This window comes from Oculina patagonica, chromosome 7 (assembly GCF_052425735.1).
Source record: "Oculina patagonica isolate OP01 chromosome 7, crgOcupat, whole genome shotgun sequence".
Taxonomy (NCBI): Eukaryota; Metazoa; Cnidaria; class Anthozoa; order Scleractinia; family Oculinidae; genus Oculina; species Oculina patagonica.
The window spans coordinates 28,752,402-28,778,487 of record NC_135764.1 but is presented as its reverse complement, the minus strand read 5'-3'; the positions used below and the strand labels follow the sequence as shown (position 1 = coordinate 28,778,487).

Genomic DNA, 26,086 nt, shown 5'->3' with positions numbered 1-26,086 from the left:
AGCACCAAACTTGAAATCCGTAGGTCGCGGATTCAAGTTCCGTTTGGACCATTAGCTGATGGTGTTTGCGGTAGTCCCGAGTTCAACTCCAAGGCTACGTTTTCAAATAGCCAACTGGACTGCCTCCTAGCTCCAGTTGGGATTTTTAACCATGTTATGTTCATTTATAATATTTGTTTCAGTGCTTTTTTCACATTGGCCCTGAAAAGCCTAAATTGGGGAGTGGTCAATTAAGTACATTATGATTATGATTTTTGTTATTATTATGGATTCACGGGATGTGTGTGTCATGATCCTTGTCCTAGCTTCCTAAAGGCTGGCTCGAAAGAGAACCAAGCGACCAGAGCTAATAAGACAATTACGGCAATAGATGAGTAAAACACTATTTTTAAAACCCGAAAGCCGAGCCAATCAATTGCAGTTCATTAAGCTAAGTTGTTACTTGCAAGTACTGCTTTCTTGAGGAAGGCGCGGAGGCCTAATGATTGGTATGCTGCAGCACTCCAGATCGAGAGGTCTGAATTGGAGCAGTATAGCTTGGATTGCTGTGTCATGATTGGGCGAAACACACGAAACACGCAATTACAATTAATCTATCCCTACCCAGAAATACTTTGCGCCGGGGGGGGGTAGTGGGGGGTTTTTTTGTGAAAAAAATTGGGTTTCCCGGGACCAAAAAGGGGGGGGCAAAAAATTGGGCCCAAAAAAAAAAAAGAACAAAGGGGACTGGTCCCCGAAGCAAGCCCTGTGACTAGTCTCCCAGTGTGTGCTGACCTTTAAAAAGCAAACTAACACACAGTACTGGGGGTAACCTATAATGGACTTAAAAGCATCTTACCCAAGAGGAGTTGTAGAAACCGTTACTTTCTTCACTACGGTACTTCACTTCTTTACGTACTTGTCCTATTAATGCATTTCAGTTTATTCTTCAACCACTTACCTTCACAACACTTTGGTCCTTCAAAGCCTGGTCTGCATTCACATTTGTAACTGCCCACTGTGTTGATACAGGTCCCCCCGTTATCACATGCCAATTCGTCACATTCATCGACGTCTAGAGAGGGGTAGAGTAAGAAAATGGTTTGTCGATCAAGTGTTAAAATGGATTTTTATTACAATTTTAAGGTGCGTTTGTTGGACATTTTTTATCGACAACGATATAAATTGTGACACATTTTGGGGGGGGAGCAAAAAAAAAAAACAAACCGGGGCCGGGACAACCCGGGCCAATGGTGGGAGGCGAGTGCTCTCACCACCCCATCCCCCCAGTTTGTGTATGGCACTTGTAGACCGTAAAGTTTGAACAAAGACTGATCTTCAAAACAGGTTTTTTTTTTCTGGGGGAGCATTGATACACCGCGAGCAGTCTCTCTTTTGCTTTAAAATTCCGTGGGGACGAACGCCAAAGCAAGCGCGATGTATCGAGTGGCGAGTAGGCGCGGACGACGGAAAAAAGCAAAGGATGGCGCAGTGCTGAGAGTGCTCGCCTCACACCAATGTGGCCCTGGTTCAATTCCAACTAGGAGCCAAATGTTGAGTTTTTTTGAGTTATTTTTCGGGTTTTTCGACTTTCCCTCTTTTCTAAAAAAGCAACGTTCCAAATTCCAATTCGATCTGGAGAGGACTCGCATAAAAGCCAGCTAGGGTTGATGTGGCTTCCTCTCCAAAAGAAGTAATTTATTATTGTACACATAACTAAGTACACAAACATCGTTTGATGTTGTGCGAGTTTTTAGTAACAAATGAAATTAAATAACGAAGTAAAACTCACCATATTCACAATGTTTTCCTGTAAGACCCCTAGGACATTTGCATTTGTAATGGTCCCCGAGATCGATACATGTTGTGTTATGCTTACATGGATTTTTGTCATCATCACATTCCTTGACAACTGAAATCAAATAAAAACGTCGAGGTGTCATGAGTTAAAGCAGAAAGGCAATTGCTTGCACTCAAAAGCCAAGGCCTAGTAATACGGGCAACATTTTCTTTCAACTTGTCTCGCAACACTGTTGTAGTTTAAGTGTTTCTGCGCGTATTTCCTCTCATATTGCAAGTTGCGGCGACATGTCACACAAACTTAAACTCATGTCTTGAAACTCTCAGGAGGTAATACGCGCAAAACACTTAACAACTTGTAGTGCAACAACGTTGCGAGACCACGAGCCTGAAAGAAAATATTTCCTGTATTTACCGGGCCTTTATATTGCACCACTATGATATATAGCCAGATAAACGTTCTCTTAGTTGGTAAGTACGTTGACTTCTCTATGCACTTCTCACGTGCTTTTTTAACATTCGGGAACGTTTAATATTCTGTTTACTTAATAACGGTTAGAAAGAGGACAACTATAAGGGAAGCGAGTAAACAATATATTGCAGTGAAAAGTCTAGCAGCGCCATTATACACGATCTCGGTCAAGCAAAGATTTGCCTAAATACTATACCTAAAATGTAATATAATAATTTGTTGATGTCTGCCGACGCTAAAAATACACGCGTTATTGCAATCCATCATGAGAAAAAAGATGGAAGCGGTACATTTTTTCCGAAAATTTTTTCCTGTACTAACAGCATTGCACGTGCTAAGTTTGAAGTTTCTGGAACTTTTATATGCGTTTCTATAAGCCTCTTTAGGTTTTCCATGCGATTTGAACTATGGGTAAATGTACCAGTCGCCATCTTTTTGCTTACCGCGGATTAAAAAAGGCGAAAAAAGTAAATGGCCATGAACTCACCACAATCACAGTTTTTTCCTTTGAAACCTGGTAGACATTGGCACTGGTATCCCTGTGCAGTGTCGATACATGTTCCACCGTACATACAAGGATAGTCCTCACATCCAACGTCTTCTTGATCTTTATTTAACACAATACAAAATAAATATTACGTTTAAACCAAAGACCTGTGAATTCCAAAAACACATCGGAAATTTGCGAACAAGAACTCTTATTCTACTACTGTTTGCGTGATGTTTTGAAGATGACTGACTAGAAGTAATATTTTTACGACTGAATTTATTTAGGAGTATTGTGGGTAGCCATGGTTGGTCGGTTGGTCCATCATCTGTAGACTTCTCATTGCAACTCCGCTGACCAGCAGATATACTTGTAGAAATAGTGTAGCAAGCAAGGCGGCCGTATAAAAGCGGCCGTATAAAGGCGGTCTTTTAAATTTAAAGGGGTTTACAAGAAAAACCAGAAGCAAAGAAACAAAATATGGCTGACAATTACGTGAAGAATTAAGAAATCGACCGCCAAAAAAGTGAACATTGAGAGCCAGTAATCTGCATTAATCAATCGATGACTTTCGTGTCTATCTTTCGAGCTAGCGTAGTACATGTAGTCGAATGTAGGAGCATTCGAAAACTTAATCGGGTTTCACATAAGCTTCATAAGCGATGGATCTATCTAGAAACCAGAGCGTTGGCTAAAATCGAGTGCGTTGCTGCTTGTTCCCAAGAAAAGGAAAAGCTTTTCAGATGAAACAGCACCTAAATATTACATTTGTACCTGAATCAGTCTATTATATTTTTTTTACAGCGTTATTACTTAACAGCCTACATGTAAATTATTCTGCAATGCATACCTACGGAGCGATATAATAAACAAACCATTTTTGTGCTATGGGTTAAAAAAAAGAAAAAAAAAGGAAAAAAAAAAACTCTATCCTCTGGGATTCGAACTCGCGACCTCTCGATCCGCAGTCAGATGCCTACCCGAATGTGCTACTTAGATGCACTTGATCACGTGAGACGAAAATATCTTATATCAATGTTATCGACATTCGGCCGTTTATCTGTTATAATGTGCATCAAAGGAATGTTTGAATCACCTGCTGCTCATAAATTTTCAAGGAATGAAAACTAAACTTTTAAACTTGGCAAAAAAATTCAGTCGTGCCTCGAAGATCTCTTTGATTTTTATTATTCTAGACTGAAAGTACGGAATAAATGAAAATAAAAATAAATACATGACTTTATTTAAGACTTTATTTATGTATTTAGCAGTGCTGTGCTAATCGAGGACATCGTAGATAAAGAAACAAATATTGAGAGACGTGAAGAGTTATAATTGAAAGATTAAATTAATTTACAGAATTGCCTCAACATTTTCAAGAAAAGAAATCCGCACAGAATGTCCCGGGTAAACATTTCATTCACCGGCCAATGTTTTTCCCCAATCTCAGTCCCATCCCCATTTTCCGGCTTGTCCCATTTTACTCCTTCAGGCCCCTCTCCAAAGGTTGTGCTTGTGTTTCTGATGTTGATCTGTAGCGGTGGTGCATCGTGAAAGAACTGACCAGATTTGGTTTTAGGCAAAAATAACGCATTGTTACTTATTTACATAAACTATAGATCTGTTTACTTACCTTCTATAAGATCCGGATCATGCTTAAGGAACCCGAATCGAGAGCGGTCATCTGAAATTGAAATAGGCCAATTAAGGCCGTGTAAGTTTTTTGTTTATTGAATTAATCGACACTTTGTATAATATAAACGGATTGATCACGATAGAGTTTGAATTACAAGCGAAATTAAAGAAAGAAAAAAAGCAGAAAAAGATGCAAACGTATCTATTTAATTGTAATCATATAAAGCTTGCTTGAGTGGAGGTGAACAGAAGTTTTGCATATAGCTCTTTCAACAAGATTATAGTTTCCCCTATTTTTAAAAGAATAAGTACAAGCTCAACTGCGTTCTACTGAAACACCGCGACTTCTTGACTTTTGGCATAAAAATACATAAAATTATAGGTTTTGAACTGCAGTCCTTTACAGTTTCTTCTAAAAGACACAACTCGCCCTCGTTTTCAATGAGCAACCCACTTGCCCTCGGCTTGTGTGTAACAAACTTTCTCTGCGTTTTTCCAATACCTGGCCATTAGACCAAAATAGTAATGTGAATGTTCATTGGTTCTGCGGGACTTGGCTGAGCGTGACTTGGGTGTACGTGACAAAGGCTCTCAAATAAGGCATTCCGGTCATATTCCGCTTACCTCACCTCATGCAAACTAACCGGGCCGGCAACAAGTCACATACAACTGTAGTCTTAGTATGAAACACTGCTACAGTGACGTTTACGCGACACTCACACTGAACACAAAATGCATGCAGTTTTCATTTTTTGCCGCTTTGAAAGGAAGTTTAAACTTTTTATTATTTGTCCTGTTGGGGTATACTCCCACTTAAAAAAACAACGGTATTTTGGTATGCACAGCGTTCCTGAGTCTTTTTGATTCGTTTTGGTCTAAAATTAAACAGAAAAACAATTGAAGAGGTATGTTTCGAGCACTCTTCTGGAACTAAGTTCTGGGCCGGCAACAAGTCACATACAACTGTAGTCTTAGTTGGAATCTAAGGGACACGATCGATTGTAAAAATATTTAAATCTTCAAGGTTTTCTCTAAATTGAAACTTAAAGTGCATTTTAAAATGAACCCAGCTCATTTTATTTCACCGAGTTTAAAGCCTTGTGATGTTGATTTGCCTGCGTAGCTGGCGGTTTTGTTGGGATTAACGCGCGCGCGCGAGCAAGCGAGGAAGCCGCGGCAGCCCCCGCAGTTTGCCGCTTGCTCGCGCGCACGTTAACCCCAACAAAACCGCCAGCTTCGCTGGCTAGATGTTGGTTAAACTGATATAAAATCCACGCATTGATTAATTGTTATTTATGACGAGGAAAAATTAAAAGAGAGCAAAAAATACAATACAAATAACAACAGGACCCAACAGCTTTTGAACACAAGGGCAAAAGTAGATGCTATGTATGACTGATTATTATTATTATTATTATATAATAATTATAAAACATCAGACTTATAACACAACCACACAGTCAAACAACTGAGATATTAACAAACAAAAGGTCGTATGTAATCATTGCAGCTTTGGCAACTCAATGTATAAATTAATCTGCCTATAGCAGATTCAAAGCCTTTTCTAAACTCTCCGATTACTTAGTGGATGGCAGGCTTATATTAATATACCCAAGAACGGGAACATTTAAACAAACAAAGCTCAAGAGCCGGGAGAGAGCTCTCCTCCTATTAATTCCTCTCTTAATCCCCTGTTCAGAATTTTTTCATATTTAAATTAAATATAAGAGTATCGTACGGGCTGTTTTTTTAGAGGCGCACAGCGAGGCAATGGGTTCACGGGAGAAGTAGCAATCATAACATTTAAATAGCACAACACCCTACGACAAAACAAATATCTTCCCAGCATAAAACAACCTCCCAGCAAGTTATACAACTCATCTTCCCATCCAGCGAAAAAACCCTTGCGGGACACCTTTTTGCAGAACGCCTGCGTTGAGGAATTTCTTATGAGAGCAAGTCTGGGCTGAAGTCCATTTAAAATTTTGTCGACACAAACAACAGCACAGTATAATAAATGCAAGTAAATTATTTACTTACCCCGAATGAAGCTGTACGATCGAACATCACTAATTTTCGCAGCAGTGCGCTGGCCAGTCGTTTGAAGTCCATTCACAGAAAGGGAAAAAACTAAGAGAGCAAAAGAAATCTGAAGACCTAGCGCCTCCATGTTTCAAGTTCTGTACATGAACTTGCTACACGAATAGAACAGACGTCAACTAAGCAGTTTTTCCGCATTGCTTTTCTTTATTAAAAACCTTTTTGTATGTACCGCTTAAATGAAAAACAATGAATCAGAACTAAATTTTAAAATGTTTTTGTCTTTCTGCATCACGGAACCTTTTCAGGGTCGCCTTTTAGACAAACAAAAAACAATGAAACACTTACGATTCGAAAGCGCAACCACAAAACGGAAAAAATGACCCAGCCAGGCGTAGCGTACATCCATTGAGTTAGTTCGAAAGTAAGAAGTAAAAAGACCGAAAGATAAGACTTTAAACTTAAAACGGAGATCCGTTATGATTCTGAGGACATATCGCCTTATGGTATACTTTAGATCGTTCACTCGGACAGAATTTTAACAGTCGTGTGTACCCTATACTCGTAAGATACTGGCGACATTGATATTTACGTTATTAAATGGAATATGCAATATTACCACATGTAAATGCATTTAGCAGTCGTTGATATATTCAAATATATATTAACACTGATGAATTTGCCATAAACAAATAGTATTTGAGTAGAACAAAAATCACACCAGCCCTATGATAAATACATAGACAATTCCATGTTTTACTTTTTTTTGTAAAAGACAATTCAGGCTACAATAAAAACTAGTGGATTATTATTAATATTATATATAGAGAGTTTCAAAACTACATATTAGCACTAATCCAGAAGGTTTCTATGATTTAAAATGATCGCGATCAAGAAAGATTACAATGGCCATTCGTTATAGCCCGTACTTTATTACAGGCTGTGAAATTTCCAACCTTGTTTATTAATATTGTAAGTTCATGTTATGACTGCTTGATCTGCTTTACAATATATCCAAACAGGAAAAATAATACAAAAGCCAGCACTTAGCAACACTGGCAACATTTCAATAGCAACTAATTTACCATAATTACGACCGCTTGATACTTATTCAGTACCGACTGATATATCAAACAGGAAAAATAAAACAAAAGCCGGCAACACAAACGCAAGTACAGTTTATTTTTCAGCCTTAAGCAAGAACACAGCAAGCCCGCTAGAGAAAGTATGAAATACTGCTACAGTGACGTTTACGCAAAACTCACGGAACACAAAATGCATGCAGTTTTCATTTTTTGACCGCTTTGAAAGGAAGTTTTAACTTTTTTTAATATTTGTCCTGTAGGGGTACTCCCTCTTAAAAAACGGTATTTTGGGGTGCGCCGCGGTCTGGGGGGGGGTTTTGAGTAGTTTTTATTTGAAGGTAAATTAAAAAAAATTAGATTTGAAAGAGAGTATGTTTTGAACGTTCTAATGTCTTGTCTGGAACTGGGTATAGCTTTTATTCGAAACTACTTTTTTTTTTACCATTATTATTTTTCTCTTTGTAATGAGAAGTGCGGTGTGATAACGTATAGTACTGATCAGAAGATTTTAAAAGTCTTTCTCAGCTCCGAAACTTGAGTGTGTTAATTCTTGTAACACGTCTCAAATAATATATGAAAAATGGATATTTTGAGCTACACGACTGTGAAAAAATAATATATCTTATTTTCCAATTCGTGACCGATCGTTGACCCGCCACATTCGATGGTGAAGAAGCCACCTTTAAATAGCACGTGGTGGCCGGAATTTTGTTTATTTTTGATGGCACAGTATTCACGATATTCCGCCATGCATGGCTGTTTTCACGGGCCAATGAGAAAAAGTGGGCAGACTGTTTGCAGTCAAAAACGACCGTTTGCTTCTACGCTTTCTTAACATTTACTGCAGTCAGTCACGATTGGCACCTTTTTACAAACGTTACAAGCATAACAATGCGCTTTGCCTTCATCTGTGCGATTTGCTTAAAACAGGAAAAAACTAAAGGACACGAAAGCCATTAAGTGGGCACATTGGATTGTATAGGGCGCTCTTTTAAAGTATTGCTCACTCACTTGTGCGACCTCAAACTTTATTAAAATTAAAAGCTCATTATCAATATTGACGTCAACACACTGCTTGTGGTCATCGGGGGTCGAGGTGATTTTGCTTTTTGAATGTTCGTGCTCGCAAAATAAAACATTCGTGTTCCCTGTCATTTTAATTTGGCGCTTTCTTGTAAATGTAATGCGTAATGTTATGTAGTTGTTTCCTGCCCTGATACGTCACTGTGGTTAAGGGAGCAAGGATATTTTTCTTGACGTATTTCAGTTATTTTTCATTCGGCTTGATATATTGGTCTAGATATTCAACCTAGCAAACAGGAAAAACAAATCATTTTGGACAGTGTGGGTTTAGAAGTGAGCAGACCCCGCTTACCACATAAACAATGGAAACCCTTTCAATATTGCTGTTAGGGCACTTGTGGTAATCTGTACGTGAGAAACTATTCCCATATTCCCGCAGAGATGAAATATGATGGCGTGGGGGGGGGGGGGGGGGGGGAGGCAAGGGGACTGAATATTCCGTTCTTCGTGCCATTATTTATGTTTTCTATCCTTTTCTTAGTACCTTAGTGACTTCCATCTCAAAATATGACTAGTCGTTTTATGCTAATTGCTTGACTATTTTTCGCTTTTTTACACTTCGCGATCTCTTAGACCTGCCGCTATCCAATCTCTATTCTCCAAGGTTCCAGCGTCCAGTCTCCTCTACATTCAATCTAGGCCACCTTGGTTACTAAGCCAACTGACGTTTTAACATGCAATCAGAGTCCTGCTGAGATGGACCAATTTCTAATTTATTTCTGACCCAAACGTGATGAATTATTTCTTCCTTTGACGTTTCTCAAAAGCATACTTACTTACTAAGATTACTTACGATTTATTCATCTTAGCTTCTTGAACCGGCTCATCCGTCGGACGTCGTTTTAGTCACGTGTTTTGAGCATCAAAGATTTTTTTGCCGTGTCAGTAACATGGTATAAGGTGCTGTAGAGTGAGGCCACGTCGACTGAAAATGTTGATGCAATGTTTGGCGGAAGTACCATTTGCCATTTAGAAAGCTCTTGCCGTTTTAAGATAAAACATAGCGCTAAAAAAACACGTTTTGACCTATCTGTGGGTCGTTTTCAAGTTTAAAAAAGCTAGGGCGACTAAAATTAACATATAAAACTAACTCATTGGAATGCTAAGAGTGATAAAAATATGTAAATTTAACTTAAAACTTTACAACATGTAAGTGATAAACTACAAAATACAAAAGACCCAATAAGCGCAATAAGAATATGATAAAAATAGAAGTTAAAATATACAATAACATATAAAATACTAAAAGTATAAAAGTACACTATAAAATACACTATACTTAGTTTTACCTATATATGTTAATTTTAGGCGCTTTAGCTTTTTTAAACTTTAAAATGACCTCACAGAGTTTGAACGGTCGTTTGTTTTATTTTGGTCGCTTGGTAGTATTTCAAAGAAATCACTGACTTAGAATCGTGCCGTTTTTTTTTAACAAAATTAACGTAAAAAATAAGATCTTATCTTTTTTTCTTCCCTACACTCCCCAAAGCATGGTCGGGTAAATTTCTTGTCCTTTTGCAAATTAAGTCAAAGTTTCTAAAATGTCTCTTCATCCTCGGTCTTGGTTTATTATCGCAACATCTTCGCTCGTGAAAATTCTTGAGTCCCCGTTAAGACCGTGTTGCCGCCGCAACAATGACGACCGATAAACAGTGCAAATTGCAGAGGGGGTATCACACATTTGTATTTTTGTTTTGCAACTTGAATGAACGCGCCTGTTTGAAATTATCACCTTGAAATCTTTCGCGGGTGAAGAAAACGCCTTGATTAGCTCATTTTAACAAAATTGCCTTGCAAGTTGCAATTGACATGTTATTGCATTAAGCGATTACATCATTCTGAATGAGGTATTGCATAACATCTAGCGCTAGCACAATCCACGAACTAACTTACAGGGTCAATGATCAATTGTCATTCTTTCTCTTTGTCGACATTTTTCCACCCTTCCCAGGCTTTAAACCTCATTATAAACAAAGGCAATCCTGGTAGTTTGATTTTTCAAAAAAATCAAAACACCACCTTGGCAATTTTTGCGACATAATTAGCAAAAATAAAAAACCTATTGTTTCCAGGAAAAAATAAAAACCAGAGAACAAATTATACAATCAGACGTTTTTCTGTCGTTTGAGGAAAAAGTACGCTGCTGCAGTTAAAGGAAAAGGTAAGTCTCGATATTTTCATCATTTGCTTCCCTCTGCCACTGGGTTTCAAAATTGTATGCTCGTGTTAGCTTTCTAAGAAAGAATTATTTTAAAATTGACTTCAAGAAATCTTAATGTTGTCCGGTTATCGGTCAAGGGAACGAAAGTATATAAGCAATTTCAACACTTAATATACAGCGTACCTACAATATGTTAAAATCACCACCGTTAAAACCTTCCAGCTGCAGATAACCCAATTAAAAGTAACTTGTTCATTTCTATTGCCATCAAGAACAGTCATGTGCATGGCCGATTCTACGAAGCTATGTCTATGTGTGACCAAACCTGCAATTCCAAAGAAAATAAGCCGAAGCATTCATGACTTTAAATTAAGCTGTATTTTGTGTTGTACTTAATCAGTGCAGCAGTTTAGGGCTGCGATGCAAACGCACACGCAATTATATAAGCGCAAACGCAAGTGTGGACATGGGACATCGAAACACGTGCGAGGAAGCACAGCGCAAAAACGCAAACCCATGCGCTAATACAAGCACAAGTAAGGGATAATTGTCCATTTTCTTGCACCAGACTTGCGCAAACCGCGCAAATGCAAGCGAAAGCCGGCAAGCAAGTGGAAAAAGACTCTGAGACTTCACCTACGTTTTCTATCTTGCGTTCCTTGCGTTTGCGTTCTACGTGTATTTTTCGCATTCATTTTTCTTGAAAAGGGCAAAAAATGACGAAAGCACGAGAAACAACTTGAAATTCAAAAGCATACATGGCTGGAAAACATGATGATTGAATAGGACTAGTATAAATAAACAATTCTTTAATTAAAACTTGATTCCTTGCAGCTGAAAATGTTTTCATCTCTCCTGATCTTGCTGTTGATTTGTTTCGATGTCGTGGAAAGCCAATGGGCATCTCCAGCTGGTAAGTATGGCAAAATTGTGTATAGATTATATTAAGTTAAAAATGTACGCGTAATGTTATATAAAACTATAAATGAAATAATTGTTTCTAATTCGGCAAATACACTAGGATTAATTTAATAGAATGTGTAGCACGATTACGCTTACGATCCAGGATAAGCGACTTTTTCTGCAAATATTGTCAGCTCATTTTTAACTTTGACTACACTCGAAACGTTTCCTACAAGTTTGAGTTGATAAACGTTGAATTCTAGACTAAATTTATTACAGGGGCCTTGAGTTTAAACGGTTTACATGCATAACTCCACTTTTTTAAAAATATAAATAAATTCCAATTCAATATGGAAACAGTGGACTAATATTGCCACACCGTGGATGTGCCGTTATAAATTCCTATTCATTTTTTCTTTTTATTTGATTTCACTGCTCTGAATTTGTACAATATAAATTGTTTTGTTGATTCAGCCCTGATAGGTGAACGATACTCAATACGGTTTCCAATGATTCTCGAGTAAGGAACTCACAGTTATTCTCCGAGGGATTGGTTTCAGAACATTGCACTGGGTTAATATTTTGCTGGTAATAGTACGAGTGCACAGAAAAGTTATTAAAGAAGTTAAGCATGACGTTTATTTTTCCCGCGAATGGCAGAAATTCAACTTCTGCCGTCTGCCGTTTGGCGTTCGTATGCGAAAATGAGTAGTTCTCTGCTTGTTGTGAATGTAAGATTTTTTCCCTATTTTTATGAGGGATTAATTTCATAATGAATTCAATAAAAGGAAGCAAAATGAAAGGCAAGTTCGCGTTTGCCGTTTGCCGTATAACGTCAAGCTTCATTTATCTATTTGTTTGTTTTCAAGTTTAGCAATTCATTTTGCAAGGCTGATCACTTTCACGATTCAGCTGAATTCGTAGATCGATCAATATTACTTTGAAAGAGATGGCAAACCGTCATTAAGGTTTAAAGATAACAATCACTTGACGCCATTTCGATTTTTTTCTATTAATCATCTTAGATGAACCTTGTAAGTGTAAAGAAGCCGCCCTCGGCATGGCAACCGGTGTAATCACTGACGGTCAAATCAGCGCCTCTTCGCAATGGGATGTCAATCATGCCGCCATTCAAGGAAGACTTCACTTTAAGGCAGGTGGAGGCAAACAAGGAGCTTGGTCAGCTCGTACAAATGACGTCAATCAGTGGCTCCAAGTTGACCTGGGTAGTAGGTACACCCGAGTGACTCGTGTAGCAACACAAGGACGAAATGCTGTGAACCAGTGGGTAACTAAATACAAGCTGCAGTACAGTAACGATGGGTTACACTTCCAGTACTACCGGGAACAAGGACAAAGCAAAGTTAAGGTAAAATATCTCGAAAATGCCACAGCTTTAAGCTTGATTCAGTTAAATTATTCTATGTTGGAGTTAATCAACAACTTTAAAACTGACTTTAACCAAACAGTTTTGCCTTTTGCAAAACAGATAAGAATAAGAAAGCTTATTGACAGCGAAGAATTGACGGCAATTGGATTTATTTTGACAACATCATAAAGGTTAAAAAGCGTTCTCTGGTAAAATATTTTAAAAATTATTAGCTTTCGACAGCCAGACTGCTGTCTTCGACGGATAAAAATGAAGTGATAAAATGGACCTAAAAATTTGAATATGACTAGCGAATCGTATAAATTAAAAAGTTAAAAGTATGTGTAAAATAGTGTTAAACGGAATGCTAAAAGTGTATAAATTACTGTTTGGTATCGGATCTTCAATATTTTTATCATAAAGGTTGTTTATCAAAGCGTTTTTTTTTTTTTTAAATAACCGAACAGTTTGTTTAAGCAGTTAAAATTTCTAACCGTCAACTGACCCTTACAATTTTATCTAGGAATTTGCTGGAAATGCAGATCAGGATACAGTTGTTGATCATGAACTCAACCCACCAATCAAAGCACGTTATATCCGTTTTCAACCAGTGACTTGGCATAGCCATATATCAATGAGGGTGGAACTCTATGGCTGTGAAGGTAATAAACGCTATTTAATAAATCAATTCCAGAGTGTGTACATGCATTGAAAGTATGGATCACTTAATAATTTTAGAATAATAAGGTATAATTTTGGCTTGTCAATAAGTTGATAACGTGCCGTGTTGACATTTTTTTTTTGAAAATTGAGCTTTAAAATTCCTAAATCAGAGACGACAAACTATTATGGTCTATTATCTATCGAAATGCAATTTTGGCATGTGATGATGTAATTGGCAAAAGAATATTTTTTCAGTAGCCTGAGATATTTGGAATTATCGGATTTTGTGCCATCCCGGGTCTATAAAGCCACAGCAACAAGAAAACAAAAGTTTTAAATTTGGGAAAAAAAAAACATACAATTTGATTTATTTGCACTTCGGACAATCTAGTTTGCCAGTAATCACTTCGATTAAACTTTGTACAAGAAAATTGTTAAAAAGTAAAAGTGTCAAATTACGTAACTTAAACTACACCTCCTGACAAAATTAAAGAACTTACAAATGGTAAAATACCAAAAAGTTCAAAGCATGGTGGTTCAAACTGACCAGGTTGTGGTTCAATCGACTGTAATTCGATTGTAATGTTATGCCACAGTGCAGATGTTTTTGTCAAAACTTTGTCAACATTTTATTTAAATTTATTTCCTATAATTCAAACATTTAGCATGTCAAGACCATCTGGGCATGGAAAGCGGTGCAATCACTGATGGTCAAATCAGGGCCTCTTCAGAATGGGATGTCAATCATGCAGCCATCCAAGGAAGGTTGAACTTCAAGGCAGGTGGAGGCAAAGCAGGAGGGTGGTCAGCTCGTACAAATGATGCAAACCAGTGGCTCCAAGTTGACCTGGGCAGTAGGTACACTCGAGTGACTTGTGTAGCAACACAAGGAAGGAACATTTGGAGTCAGTGGGTAACTAAATACAAGCTGCAGTACAGTAACGATGGAGTGAACTTCCAGTACTACCGTGAACAAGGAAAAACTGCAATCAAGGTGAAAATAACTAAATCCACCAAAACGACTATTAATTTCTTAGTGCAATTTTTAACGATGAAAAGATTAAACTACCATGGCCTTTATCGTCAAAACCGTGACAAGTTTCCCACCACTTTTGGACCTTTAAGACGTTTATTTTGAATAGGGAGTTGTCAGATGCGTATTTTTAAAGTTCTAAACTTGTTCATCTCACTTCCTGAACTAATCAGTTACTGTTGGATCCCTATTTGACTGATAAAGTACATGTTTAGTTTAAGTAGTTCATCATTACTCTATTTTTTTTTTGAGTAATACAGTCTCACTTGGAGAAGGGCAACCATAATAGTCTGTAAATTACTGATTTAGGAATTCGCTGGAAACTGGGACCAAGACACCATTGTTTATCATGGACTGAACCCACCAATCAAAGCACGTTATATCCGTTTCCAACCAGTGGCTTGGCATGGCCATATATCAATGAGGGTGGAACTCTGCGGCTGTAAAGGTAAAAAACAATTTTGTGGAAAAATTTAAAGTCCCTTTGACACTCTTCTGCACATGTGCGGCAATTAGATTTCTGGTCTGACGGAACGCTTTTCAAAGTTAATTTCTTCGAGGAATTCATTGACCTAATAAAGCGTAAAGTTGTAAAAACGATATTGAAGAACTATTTTGTCATTTTTGGGGGATTTAAACGGCTTATTTTTTTTTATGTGAGCACGGTCGTGAAATTAAATTTGATGTCCTCGAATGGTGGAACACGAAGCTGCTCGAGATAAATGTTGCTTTTGCCTCCTTAAGCCCCTTCTTTCTATTATAAGAAGAAAAATGAAGAAAAGATGGACGGACGAAAATTGTTGATCATTTTTGAAAATATCGTGATAAGAAGATTAAGTCCAAAAGTCGTCAGTTTAATATATAGTTTAAAATTGGAAACGACAATACCTGGTTAAAAGTTAAAGTTAAAAGTTAAAGTTTATATTCACGGAAAGTTTACAAACAAAATGAGCCTTTGGCATAAAACAGTGACATGGTGCAAAATCGGTCATACTGTATGGAAAAGGAATGCGAATTAATTAAAAGCAAAGCGACTTAATCAAAAATAAGGTATAGGCAATTCACATTTTAGCAATACCGGCAATATTTTAGACTGTGTTAAACCTGTTTTTTAACTGGCCGTCGACCACTTGTCTCAAAAGGGAATCGGATTTTCTAGACTGTCACACCATGGCTACAAATTTATGTTTCCATAAAGTGTTATCGACTACATTATTACATTGTTCATATTTCATATTTCATAAAATTAATGAAAATTTCATAAAATTTTTAGAATGCAAAGATGCCCTCGGCATGGCAACCGGTGCAATCTCTGACGAACAAATTACAGCCTCTTCACAATGGGATGTCAATCATGCCGCCATTCAAGGAAGACTTCACTTTGAGGCAGGAGGAGGCAAACAAGGAGCTTGGTCAGCTCGTACAAATCATGTCAATCAATGGCTGCAAGTTGACCTGGGTGGTTACACCCGAGTGACTCGTGTAGCAACACAAGGAAGAAACGCTGTAAACCAGTGGGTGACAAAGTACAAGCTGCAGTACAGTAACGATGGAGTGAACTTCCAGTACTACCGGGAACAAGGACAAACCACAAACAAGGTGAGTTATGTCGAGCCAATGACTCATTGTTTAACAAATTTTATTTTACGACATTTCTTTCCAGTTTCTGTTTGCATATAGTATTTCTAAGCCTCTTCTAAACCATCATGTCTTCCCTTTCTTTTTATATGTGAAAGGGTTGAAACTGCGAGTAGCGACCAAAATGACGAGAACACCGTGCATGACATTCAAATTTTCACGTCACTCCAGACGCGTATAAAAAGCTAAACAATAATCCTGTCAACAGGATTTGCAGTTTTAATTTTGTAATTCTCATTTCGAGAATGGCACATTGAAGCAAAGAATGTAATCATTATTCCATGAATCAAACTGGAGAAAATACATTAACTCACCCTTTAGAGAAACGCTTCAGTAATTGACATTTAATTAAAATAATCGTCATTTTGTTTAGTACCGGTGAAGTGACAAATTTCAATCCTTATTATTCTTTATCTTGATGATTTTTTATTTAGGAATTTGCTGGAAATGCCGACCAGGACACTGTTGTATATCATCAACTCAATCCACCAATCAAGGCACGTTATATCCGTTTTGTACCAGTGGCTTGGCATGTCCACATATCTATGAGGGTGGAACTCTTTGGCTGTGAAGGTAATAAACAACGCCTTACAATCTTGGAAAAATATACCCTAAAAAGTTTGCGAAAGTGTCGATTGCTCTGTGAAAAGAAAAGAAAATTGAAAAGAAAAGAAAAGATGAAAAGAAAAGAAAAGAAAAGAAAAGAAAGAAAGAAAAGAAAAGAAAGAAAAGAAAAGAAAAAAGAAAAGAAAAAAAAGAAAAAAAGAAAAGAAAGAAAAGAAAAGAGAGGAAAAAAAAAGAAAAAAAAAAAAGAAAAAGAAAAAGAAAAGAAAAAAGAAAAGAAAAAAAAAAAAAAAAAAAAAGAAAAGATGTAGGTGACGATGTTAGAAAAGTATAACATCTGGAAAATAATATACAATTTCAAATATTTAGCAATGTTGAGGTCCAGTTAATCAGTGACGCATCACTAACATGTCTGAGAGTAAGGTCGTTAAAAAAACAAACCACTTGATAAAAATGAGTAACCTGCAAGAGATGCAATACTAAATTATGAATCATGGCGGTTCAACTTGATCAGATTATTGAGACCTTAATTTGGTTTATAATATTATGGCACAGTGCTTAAAGATGATTTCCAGTCCGTACTGCGCAATCTCCGCCTGCAAGAAGAATGTTTACTAGCAAAAATAAAAATTCCGTGACAAAACTTACCTTTTCTTCATTATTAACGCCAGTTATCCTTGCAAAACAATAATAACGAGTAAAAGAAGCTCGACGGTATTTCAAACGGACGTTTTAGCTTTTCGTGAATTCTTGAACGAAACCATCCGTAATGGCGAACTAAAAAACTTCATGTACGCTATCACCGAAGTGTAACGTTTCAACGATTTCAAAACAAAAATGAAAACAAACCCTGAGTCTGCGCAGTACGGACTGGAAATCATCTTTAAGATTGCAGACGTTTATATGACTAAGCCAACACTTAATTCGTATTGATATTATTAAGGATGTCAGGTACCTCTCGGGATGGAAAGCGGAGCTATATCTGATGGACAAATCAGGGCCTCTTCACAATGGGACGCCAATCATGCCGCTATCCAAGGACGACTTCACTTCCAAAGAACTGGCAGAAAACAAGGAGCTTGGTCAGCTCGACGAAATGATGCCAACCAATGGATCCAAGTTGACCTGGGTGGGTACAGCAGAGTGACACATGTAGCGACACAAGGAAGAAATGCTGTAAACCAATGGGTGACGAAGTACAAACTGCTATACAGTAATAATGGAGCGAGATTCCAGTACTACCGAGAGGAAGGGCAAACCGCAGTTAAGGTAAATTAAAATTAATCCACAGTCTGAAATTTTCCTTAGCTTCACATTTTCTTCTTCACTTTGAATTTTTAGTCATATTCCTTAATATAGGAAATTAACGCTCGCCCTTGAAATTGAGATATTTGATATTAACGCGACTTAAATTAACGCGAATTGGAGGTCAGTGAAAATTTCTTTTGAATAAAGGAAATAAACGCGAACAGGGCAAATTTTCAATATGAAGAAAATTTACGCGATTTTTGATGTCTCTAAAGATTGGCGCGGCTGTACCGCACTTCTGAAAGCAAGAGTAAACTGGAAATATTGTAGATGACATATCTTTAAGGCTTTTACATTCTTAAAGACTAAAAAATAGTGTACAGAAAACAGAAAATTGTTGTTTCCTACTTCCCATATATATGTTTGGACAGTGTTCAGTATTTGGAATGAAATTAAGGTCTTGGAAATAAGCGCTCCACTTAAATAATGTCGCGGAAATTAACGCTTGACAAATAAAAAAAAAACATCACGACTGAAACGCGAAATTTGGAAATTCGCGTTAATTTCATGGAGCGTTAATTTTCTATAATAAGGTCTGATATCAACCATCCATAACCGCTTTTGGATCTCATTTTGAGTTAGAAATCGTATACATTCGAGATGTTTGTTCTGAGAAGTTGATTGTCGAAAGGATTTCAAAAACTCCTAGTTGGAAGGCAGGCAGCTTTCTCAAACGCTTTAGAACAATTCATAATAAAGCTCTTCTAAAAATGTCCATTACATTCCTGAAACAATAAATCAAGTGCTGTTACATCTCTGTTAAAAGTTCCAGTTACTGATCCAGAAAATTCAACTTTTTTAGGTAGTTAATAATCACTCAGAAGGTTCCTTAAAATAAGATATATAATGATCATAATAATTTTTTCATCTCTGATTTAGGAATTTACTGGAAACGCAGATCAAGACACTGTTGTTTATCATGAACTAAACCCACCAATCAACGCACGTTATATTCGTTTTCAACCAGTGGCTTGGCATGGCCATATATCAATGAGGGTGGAACTATACGGTTGTGAAACTGCTGAACCAAATTTTCAACACGGAGGAGGAGGGTCATCCGGTACGTCTACTTGTAATTCCCGGTTACTTTACAACCTTTCGTAGTTACAATTGCTGGTTTGCAGCTGACGTCACGACAGCCATGTTAGATGACAGAAAGAAAGCCGTTCTCCTCCGCTGGAAACTAAACTATTTTGTCATGCAAATTCTGCGAAAACATGTTTTATTGTTTTGTCAACCAACATGGCCGCCTTGTCACGTGGTTGCAAACCAAGAATTGTTAATTCTGTGTCGCGCGCGTGTGTGTGCGTTGTCTTGTGCGTAAATGTCTTTACAAATTACGTCGTAATTATCCAAAGTAGTGTAAAAAGTTTCCTTGCAAATGCGTGGTAAACCTGTTTGCAGTCTTGACCTCCTTACACTAACCCTGAGTTGCGTCAACAAAGGAAATCGTTTCACTGTGTGCCACAGAATGGATGCTTTAATGAGAAATTTAACCGAACTACAACGCCAAACAGAATTCAGTGCGACAGCTATTTCAACATTAGCAACAATTATATCCCAATTTGTTATTAATGCTATAAAGTAGAGATTCTCCGGGCCCTTCCCCTCCGAAAAATCAAGTTTGCATGATAGGCAACAATAAAAGGAGGCATTGAACATTGCAGATTGGAAGAGGACGAATTCATGTTTTCCTTTTGCAAGTTGAGAACCGACACGTTTCATAAAAAAGTTTCCATCCTGGATTGTCGATTACCATGAAATTTTATATTTTTATTTCATATATTATTTAGAATGCGAAGAAACCCTTGGAATGGAAACCAGTGCGATCTCTAACGGACAGATCACCGCCTCTTCACAATGGGATGTCAATCATGCCGCCATTCAAGGAAGACTTCACTTTCAAAGAACTGGGAGTAAACAAGGAGCTTGGTCAGCTCGTACAAATGATGTCAACCAATGGCTGCAAGTTGACCTGGGTAATAAAAACACCAAATTGACTGCTGTTGCCACACAAGGACGAAATGCTGTAAACCAGTGGGTAACTAAATACAAGCTGCAGTACAGTAACGATGGGTTACACTTCCAGTACTACCGGGAGCAAGGACAAACTGTAAAAAAGGTGAAACAAATTTCATCCACCCTCGTTAATTAACTTGATATTTTCATTTGTTCAAATTAAACCATGTTGAAAATTCCTGTTAAAAGTGGGGTGTGCGGGGATTTATTTTTTTTTTTTTTTTTTTTTAAAAACCCCAAAAAAAAAATTAAAAAAAAAAATTTTTTAATTTAAAAAAAAAAAAAACTCCCAAAATTTTCCCGCGATAAATTAAAAAAAAAAAAAAAAAAAAATTTAAAAATTTCCCCCGACTTTTTAAAAAACCAAACAACCCTTTCAATCTTCCTCTCTTTTTTCCCTTTCTTCCTTTTTTTTTATTTTTTGTTTTTTTTAAAAATTCCTTCCCCCTTTTAAGAAGATATTTTATATATTGAAAAAAATTTGGTGGTCATTTCCTATCCCTAAATTTGGCTAAAATCCGTGACACGGTCCCTTTAATATTGAAGTTTATTTTAGTTAAATATCATGCAACGAGCGTTCCAATTATCATGCCTATCAGAGGTATGACTCCAATTTCTTTTTGCTTTTGTTCAACTGCTTTTGGAACTTTGTTTTTGTTTCCAATTAGAGTCAATCGATCTGCATTAGATAAGGCAATTATTAATTGCTACAGAAGGAAAAATCATTTTTGCAATAAGATCTGCAATGAGTAACGACATTAAAGAGTTTGTCATCCTTGATTTAGGAATTTGCTGGAAACACGGACCAAGACACTGTTGTTTATCATCAACTCAACCCACCAATCAAAGCACGTTATATCCGTTTCCGACCAGTTGCTTGGCGTAGCCACATATCAATGAGAGCGGAACTCTACGGCTGTAAAGGTACTAAATCGAACTACGTGTTGTAAAAACTTTGGTCGACATTTAGCTAATTGAATGTGATGACACGTTTAACTTACAAATTCCCCTCAGAAGCGAAACCTGCTATCAAAGACACTGGGACATTAATTGTTTGGTACAGAGAGAGGGTGCGAGAACTGAACACAAACAAAGATGAGAATGAAACACCAATGCCCTTAAAATACAATATCTATATCATGTGACCTACCTGTGTAACTCGATAAATTAACTATTTGGAGTTCCCCAAAAATAACACAATTGCTATAATTAACAAGATCGTATTGCAAAAACTAACGTCGACCCTGACCGCCAAAATGTTCGCTAATTAGTGAGTAGTCACAATATCATAATTTCATTTATAAAGATGGTGTTTGATTTGATTTGAACTTATTAGAATGCCGTCGTTGTTATCGTGCTTTTGGCATGGAAAATCGTGAAATCTCTAACGGACAAATCACTGCCTCTTCACAATGGGATGCCAATCATGCTGCCATCCAAGGAAGACTTCACTTTGAGGCAGGAGGAGGCAAACAAGGAGCTTGGTCAGCTCGTACAAATGATGTCAATCAGTGGCTGCAAGTTGACCTGGGTAGTAGGTACACCCGAGTGACTCGTGTAGCAACACAAGGACGAAATGCTGTAAACCAATGGGTAACTAAATACAAGCTGCAGTACAGTAACGATGGAGTGAACTTCCAGTACTACCGGGAACAAGGAAAAAATGAAAACAAGGTTAAATGTTTTCCAGAATCTATCAGAATTATTTTAGACTTGTAAACAAGAACATACGGTTAGGAGCAATTGAACAGTTCTAGAAGCAGATAGAGACGTTTGTCACATTTGAACCTAGTTATATGGCCTAGCCGGCTTACACGCACCTCCTTGTAGCTCAATGGTAGAGTCAAATTGACTTCTGTTTGGAAAACTTGAAATTATTTCTTTCAAGTACAGTCGAAACTCTTCTTTCGGACATCTCTATACTGCGGACAGTACACTTGGTGCAAAAGAGATCAAAATTCGTATAAAGTCTACCTCTGTAATACGGACACCTCCATAACACAGACACGCTTCCATGTCCCTTTCCGTGTAAAAGAGGTGCTACTGTAAGTTGTGTCGCTGATTGATAAGTATCTGTTGCATTTATCAAACAGAGCTAAGCTAAACAAACACAATCACTCTAGCTTTTCTTCATTTCTTTTTACGGCTGGAACATGTTCAATAAGTTCAACGGCCGTTGGATCTGTCTTGCATTTGTCATTTCGATGAAGTTTAACTCGAATCACCAATGATCAAAATTTGATTAGGGAATTTACATTTCAGCTTTCAGTTGCTAACATTGATAAATGTCACCTCTCTTTCGCAGGATTTTCTTGGAAACTCAAACCAAGACACTGTCGTTTATCATCAACTGCAACCACCAATAAAGGCACGTTATATCCGTTTTCTACCAGTTGCATGGCATGTTCACATTTCAATGAGGGTGGAACTCTATGGTTGTCAAGGTACACATCAAGGCGTTTTGTAATTTAATAACAATTTCAATGCTAGCAGGTCAGGTCATTATACTAAATACGCAGTGCCTGTATGAATTTATTACAGGGAAAGACCATATTTATACGAAACACAAACAACACCATTCTAGAAAACCGTTTTCCGATTTTGGTTAAAATAAAGACCCCTTGTCTCGTGACACAAGGGGCTAGTCAAGGAATGAATCAACAACCATCAAGAACAACAACAACAACAAAATTTATTTCTTCTAAGAATTACTTTTTACATATATGTACATTTTTCACCTCCCTCGATGAACAGAGCTGTTCGAGTTGGCGGGGAGAGGGTGTTGGTGAGGAAGAAAATTATATTCAGAATAAATAATAGTAAAGTCATTTAAAATAAGTAATAGTAAAACAAAAGACTATATCATAAAGACATATTCTGAAGGAAAGAATAAGTTAATTATAGAACGATACATTTAAGCTTGCGCACGCTGGCCTATCTTTTAATAATGATACGTAATATTATTATGAGCTTTTATCAGACTATCGTTCCAACTTTTGTCTTAAAGAGCAATATATATAAAATATACTTAGAACTCGCAAAACGGCCAAATTAAATGTATTTTTTTTCAAAGCTCAGTAAAAAAAAATGCTGCAAGATATTGATTGATGGGCAACGTTTAGTAAAACATGCTTTTGTGTTAGTTAATATAACATCACAAACTTCTATGATCTTTAGAATGCCAAGACGCACTCGGAATGGAAAACGACTTTATCACTGACGGACAAATCAGCGCCTCTTCACAATGGGATGCCAATCATGCCGCCATCCAGGGAAGACTTCACTTTGAGGCAGGAGGAGGCAAAACAGGAGCTTGGTCAGCCAAAACAAATGATGCAAATCAGTGGCTGCAAGTTGACATGGGTTGTGCGGGTACCGCAGTTACAAAAGTAGCGACACAAGGAAGAAATGCTTTTGCCCAGTGGGTGACAAAGTACAAGCTGCAGTACAGTAAAGATGGGGTAACCTTCCAGTACTACAAGGAACAGGGACAAACTGCGAATAAGGTAAATACTGATCCGTTGTTAATTAACGAGCCTCTCTCAAGGAGGGGAGGAGAGAGGAGCCGTCCATATTCCCTTGTCCCAAAAATTATCCTTGTGTTCCTTTAAGGTATTTGTCAATTTTTGTGATCCCTTTTCCCTACAATTTCCGAAAACATCTTTTGTCTCCGTATTCTCAGCTTTGGTTTTCTTTTGTTCCCTTGTTTCCAATTATTTTTGGCCTTGTTTCCTAAAACACCTGGGAGGGCACATTAACAACTAAGTTAATTTCCGGAAACTTTTTTCATTTACTAACAAATGTAAATGTACGTTTCAGTATCAACTTTTTAAAAATAACATTTAAAAATCGTTCAAAAATATTCTTGTTGTACTTAAAATGAATCGAGGAGTACCTTCCTTCCGGGGTCTGAGATATATACCGTCACCAAGTAAATGCAGCCAGGTTTTTTTTTTGCTTCCATAATGGTCAAATTAACAGAGTTTCACCTTACCTTCACGTTCATCTTCATAAAGCTTTTCTTACCAAGTTCAACTATAACTTAACTTTATCATTTAGGAATTTGCTGGAAATTCTGACCAGGACACTGTTATTTCTCATCAACTTAACCCACCAATCAACGCACGTTATATCCGTTTTGTACCAGTGACTTGGCATGGCCACATATCAATGAGGGTGGAACTATTTGGTTGTGAAGGTAATCGTAACAGCTTTAACAGTGTTACAATTTGTCATCTGCTGCAGAAGGTTTTTCGTGCTAAACTGGCTAAGGCACTGTTACATGCATACCAGACAATGTTTCTATGTAACTTGTCTCGCAATTCTCTTACACTGTTTTGACACGAGTTCCACAAAGGATTGCCAAATGTAATAGCAAGCAACTTAAGTTCGTAATTAGTAACTGATAACAGATTGGATTATATGGACAGACGTTTTCTTCCTTTATGATATAACATAATTGCATTTGTGAGTTGCATAAAATGACTAATTAGCCCAATCCAAGTTTTATCATTCGCCTCATTCTTCACTTATAATCACTGTCTACCCATTTCAAAAGAACCAAAAAGATAGGCAATGCATGCATAATAAAATTTCGCATGTTACTGAACCTTTCTAGAATTTGGTAACAGGAAAAACGGAACTTATTACCCATTGATCTCGACTTTTAATATTAAGTATTTGTAAGTAATTGTTTTGCAATAGAAAAAAGAGGAAAAGATGTCGTATCCTCTAACATTTTTATAAGTTTCTTAAACAGTAGTAATTAAGTGAATAGCAACCTCCAAAATAGTCATAAGGTATGTTTGTGATTATGCTGCTTTTCTTTTTGTTTCTTATTAACTGCAGATCCTGACGTACTCCTATAGAGAAGACGACTTCACTCAGTAGCAGGAACAAAAAAAAGCATCTGTGATACAGTGGCTTGAGATTAACTTGTTGATTACTGTAAAAGAAAAACCATAAATAAAGTAATTGAATTGTGATCTATCTACTTGACTATTACTGTCTCTATTAATAATTAAGTATATATTCACATTTCTCGTAAAAAATCCCTCGTTAACAATTCCCTGCCAAAATTGTGACAAAAACTATATCGGGGAAACAAAACGAAAATTTCCCACTCGACTTAAAGGAACTTTGTCACGGGGAATAGCCATCAAGTTCGTTAAATATAAAAATAACCTTAAAACAGTGAAGAAACATTTCAATAACACTGACTGCAGCAAATGCAAAAGAAGGTACGGATGACCAAAAGTGAAGAAGATTGAGAGGGTTTGGGATATGGATATTGAAATACTCTTGGGCTGAACAGTTTTCAAAGTTAATGTCGTTTGCTTGTAACTTTAAATTCATAATGCCCGGGAGGCACATTTGGTTGTAATGAAACTGTGGTTTTGTCATTTAGATCCACAAAAGTAATTTCTTTGCAAACATTAAGTGTCACAGTGATTTTTTGGCAAAACCCACTAAATAAATTTCACTCAGCCATGACAAAGTCCATTTAAAGAAAACCAGAAAGCGGTAGAAAATAAACAATCGCAAAAGTCAGCTTTGGCGAAAATTGTTTACGTTTTGTGCACCCTGTCTTCTGGGAATCTTCTAAGATTTGACGCACAAGTGCAAATTGGCGTCACCAACATATTCTAGAAGCAAAAGAAAATAAATATTTGAAGGAATTCGCTGAATCAAAATGACGGCATGCATCTGTCGCACGAGTTTTTGAATTTTGCTTTGAGGGACAAAACTAATAATTAGCCCAAATTTGCATTTTATAAACGTTCTCTTTGTAATTCTCTTATCACTTTACTCTGAAGGCTGAAGTTTTTGTCGAAACGTTGGAACCTT

At 37.1% G+C, this 26,086-nt stretch overlaps 2 protein-coding genes across 2 annotated transcripts in view; one reads left to right on the top strand and one right to left on the bottom strand.

Annotated features, from left to right (window-relative positions):
- The window catches only part of LOC144659347 (uncharacterized), a 96,077-nt gene extending 89,508 nt beyond the window's left edge, over window positions 1-6,569 (bottom strand). The window contains exons 1-5 of the mRNA XM_078519759.1: window positions 6,414-6,569; window positions 4,372-4,422; window positions 2,739-2,858; window positions 1,772-1,891; window positions 941-1,054 (exon numbers count right to left, since the gene is read on the bottom strand). Of these exons, the coding sequence (XP_078375885.1) occupies window positions 941-1,054; window positions 1,772-1,891; window positions 2,739-2,858; window positions 4,372-4,422; window positions 6,414-6,543 (535 nt within the window). The 5' untranslated portion in view covers window positions 6,544-6,569. The remainder of the gene's footprint in view (window positions 1-940; window positions 1,055-1,771; window positions 1,892-2,738; window positions 2,859-4,371; window positions 4,423-6,413) is intronic.
- Window positions 6,570-10,716: 4,147 nt separating this feature from the next.
- On the top strand, window positions 10,717-25,197 carry LOC144660580 (uncharacterized). The gene is made up of 17 exons (XM_078521233.1): window positions 10,717-10,742; window positions 11,577-11,655; window positions 12,671-13,014; window positions 13,538-13,676; window positions 14,343-14,671; window positions 15,020-15,158; window positions 15,984-16,309; window positions 16,783-16,921; window positions 17,856-18,181; window positions 19,100-19,280; window positions 20,014-20,342; window positions 21,025-21,163; window positions 21,576-21,913; window positions 22,545-22,683; window positions 23,417-23,745; window positions 24,299-24,437; window positions 25,088-25,197. The coding sequence occupies exons 2-17, from the start codon at window positions 11,583-11,585 to the stop codon at window positions 25,105-25,107; spliced, it is 3,429 nt and encodes a 1,142-aa protein (XP_078377359.1). The 5' UTR covers window positions 10,717-10,742; window positions 11,577-11,582; the 3' UTR covers window positions 25,108-25,197.
- Window positions 25,198-26,086: the final 889 nt, after the last annotated feature.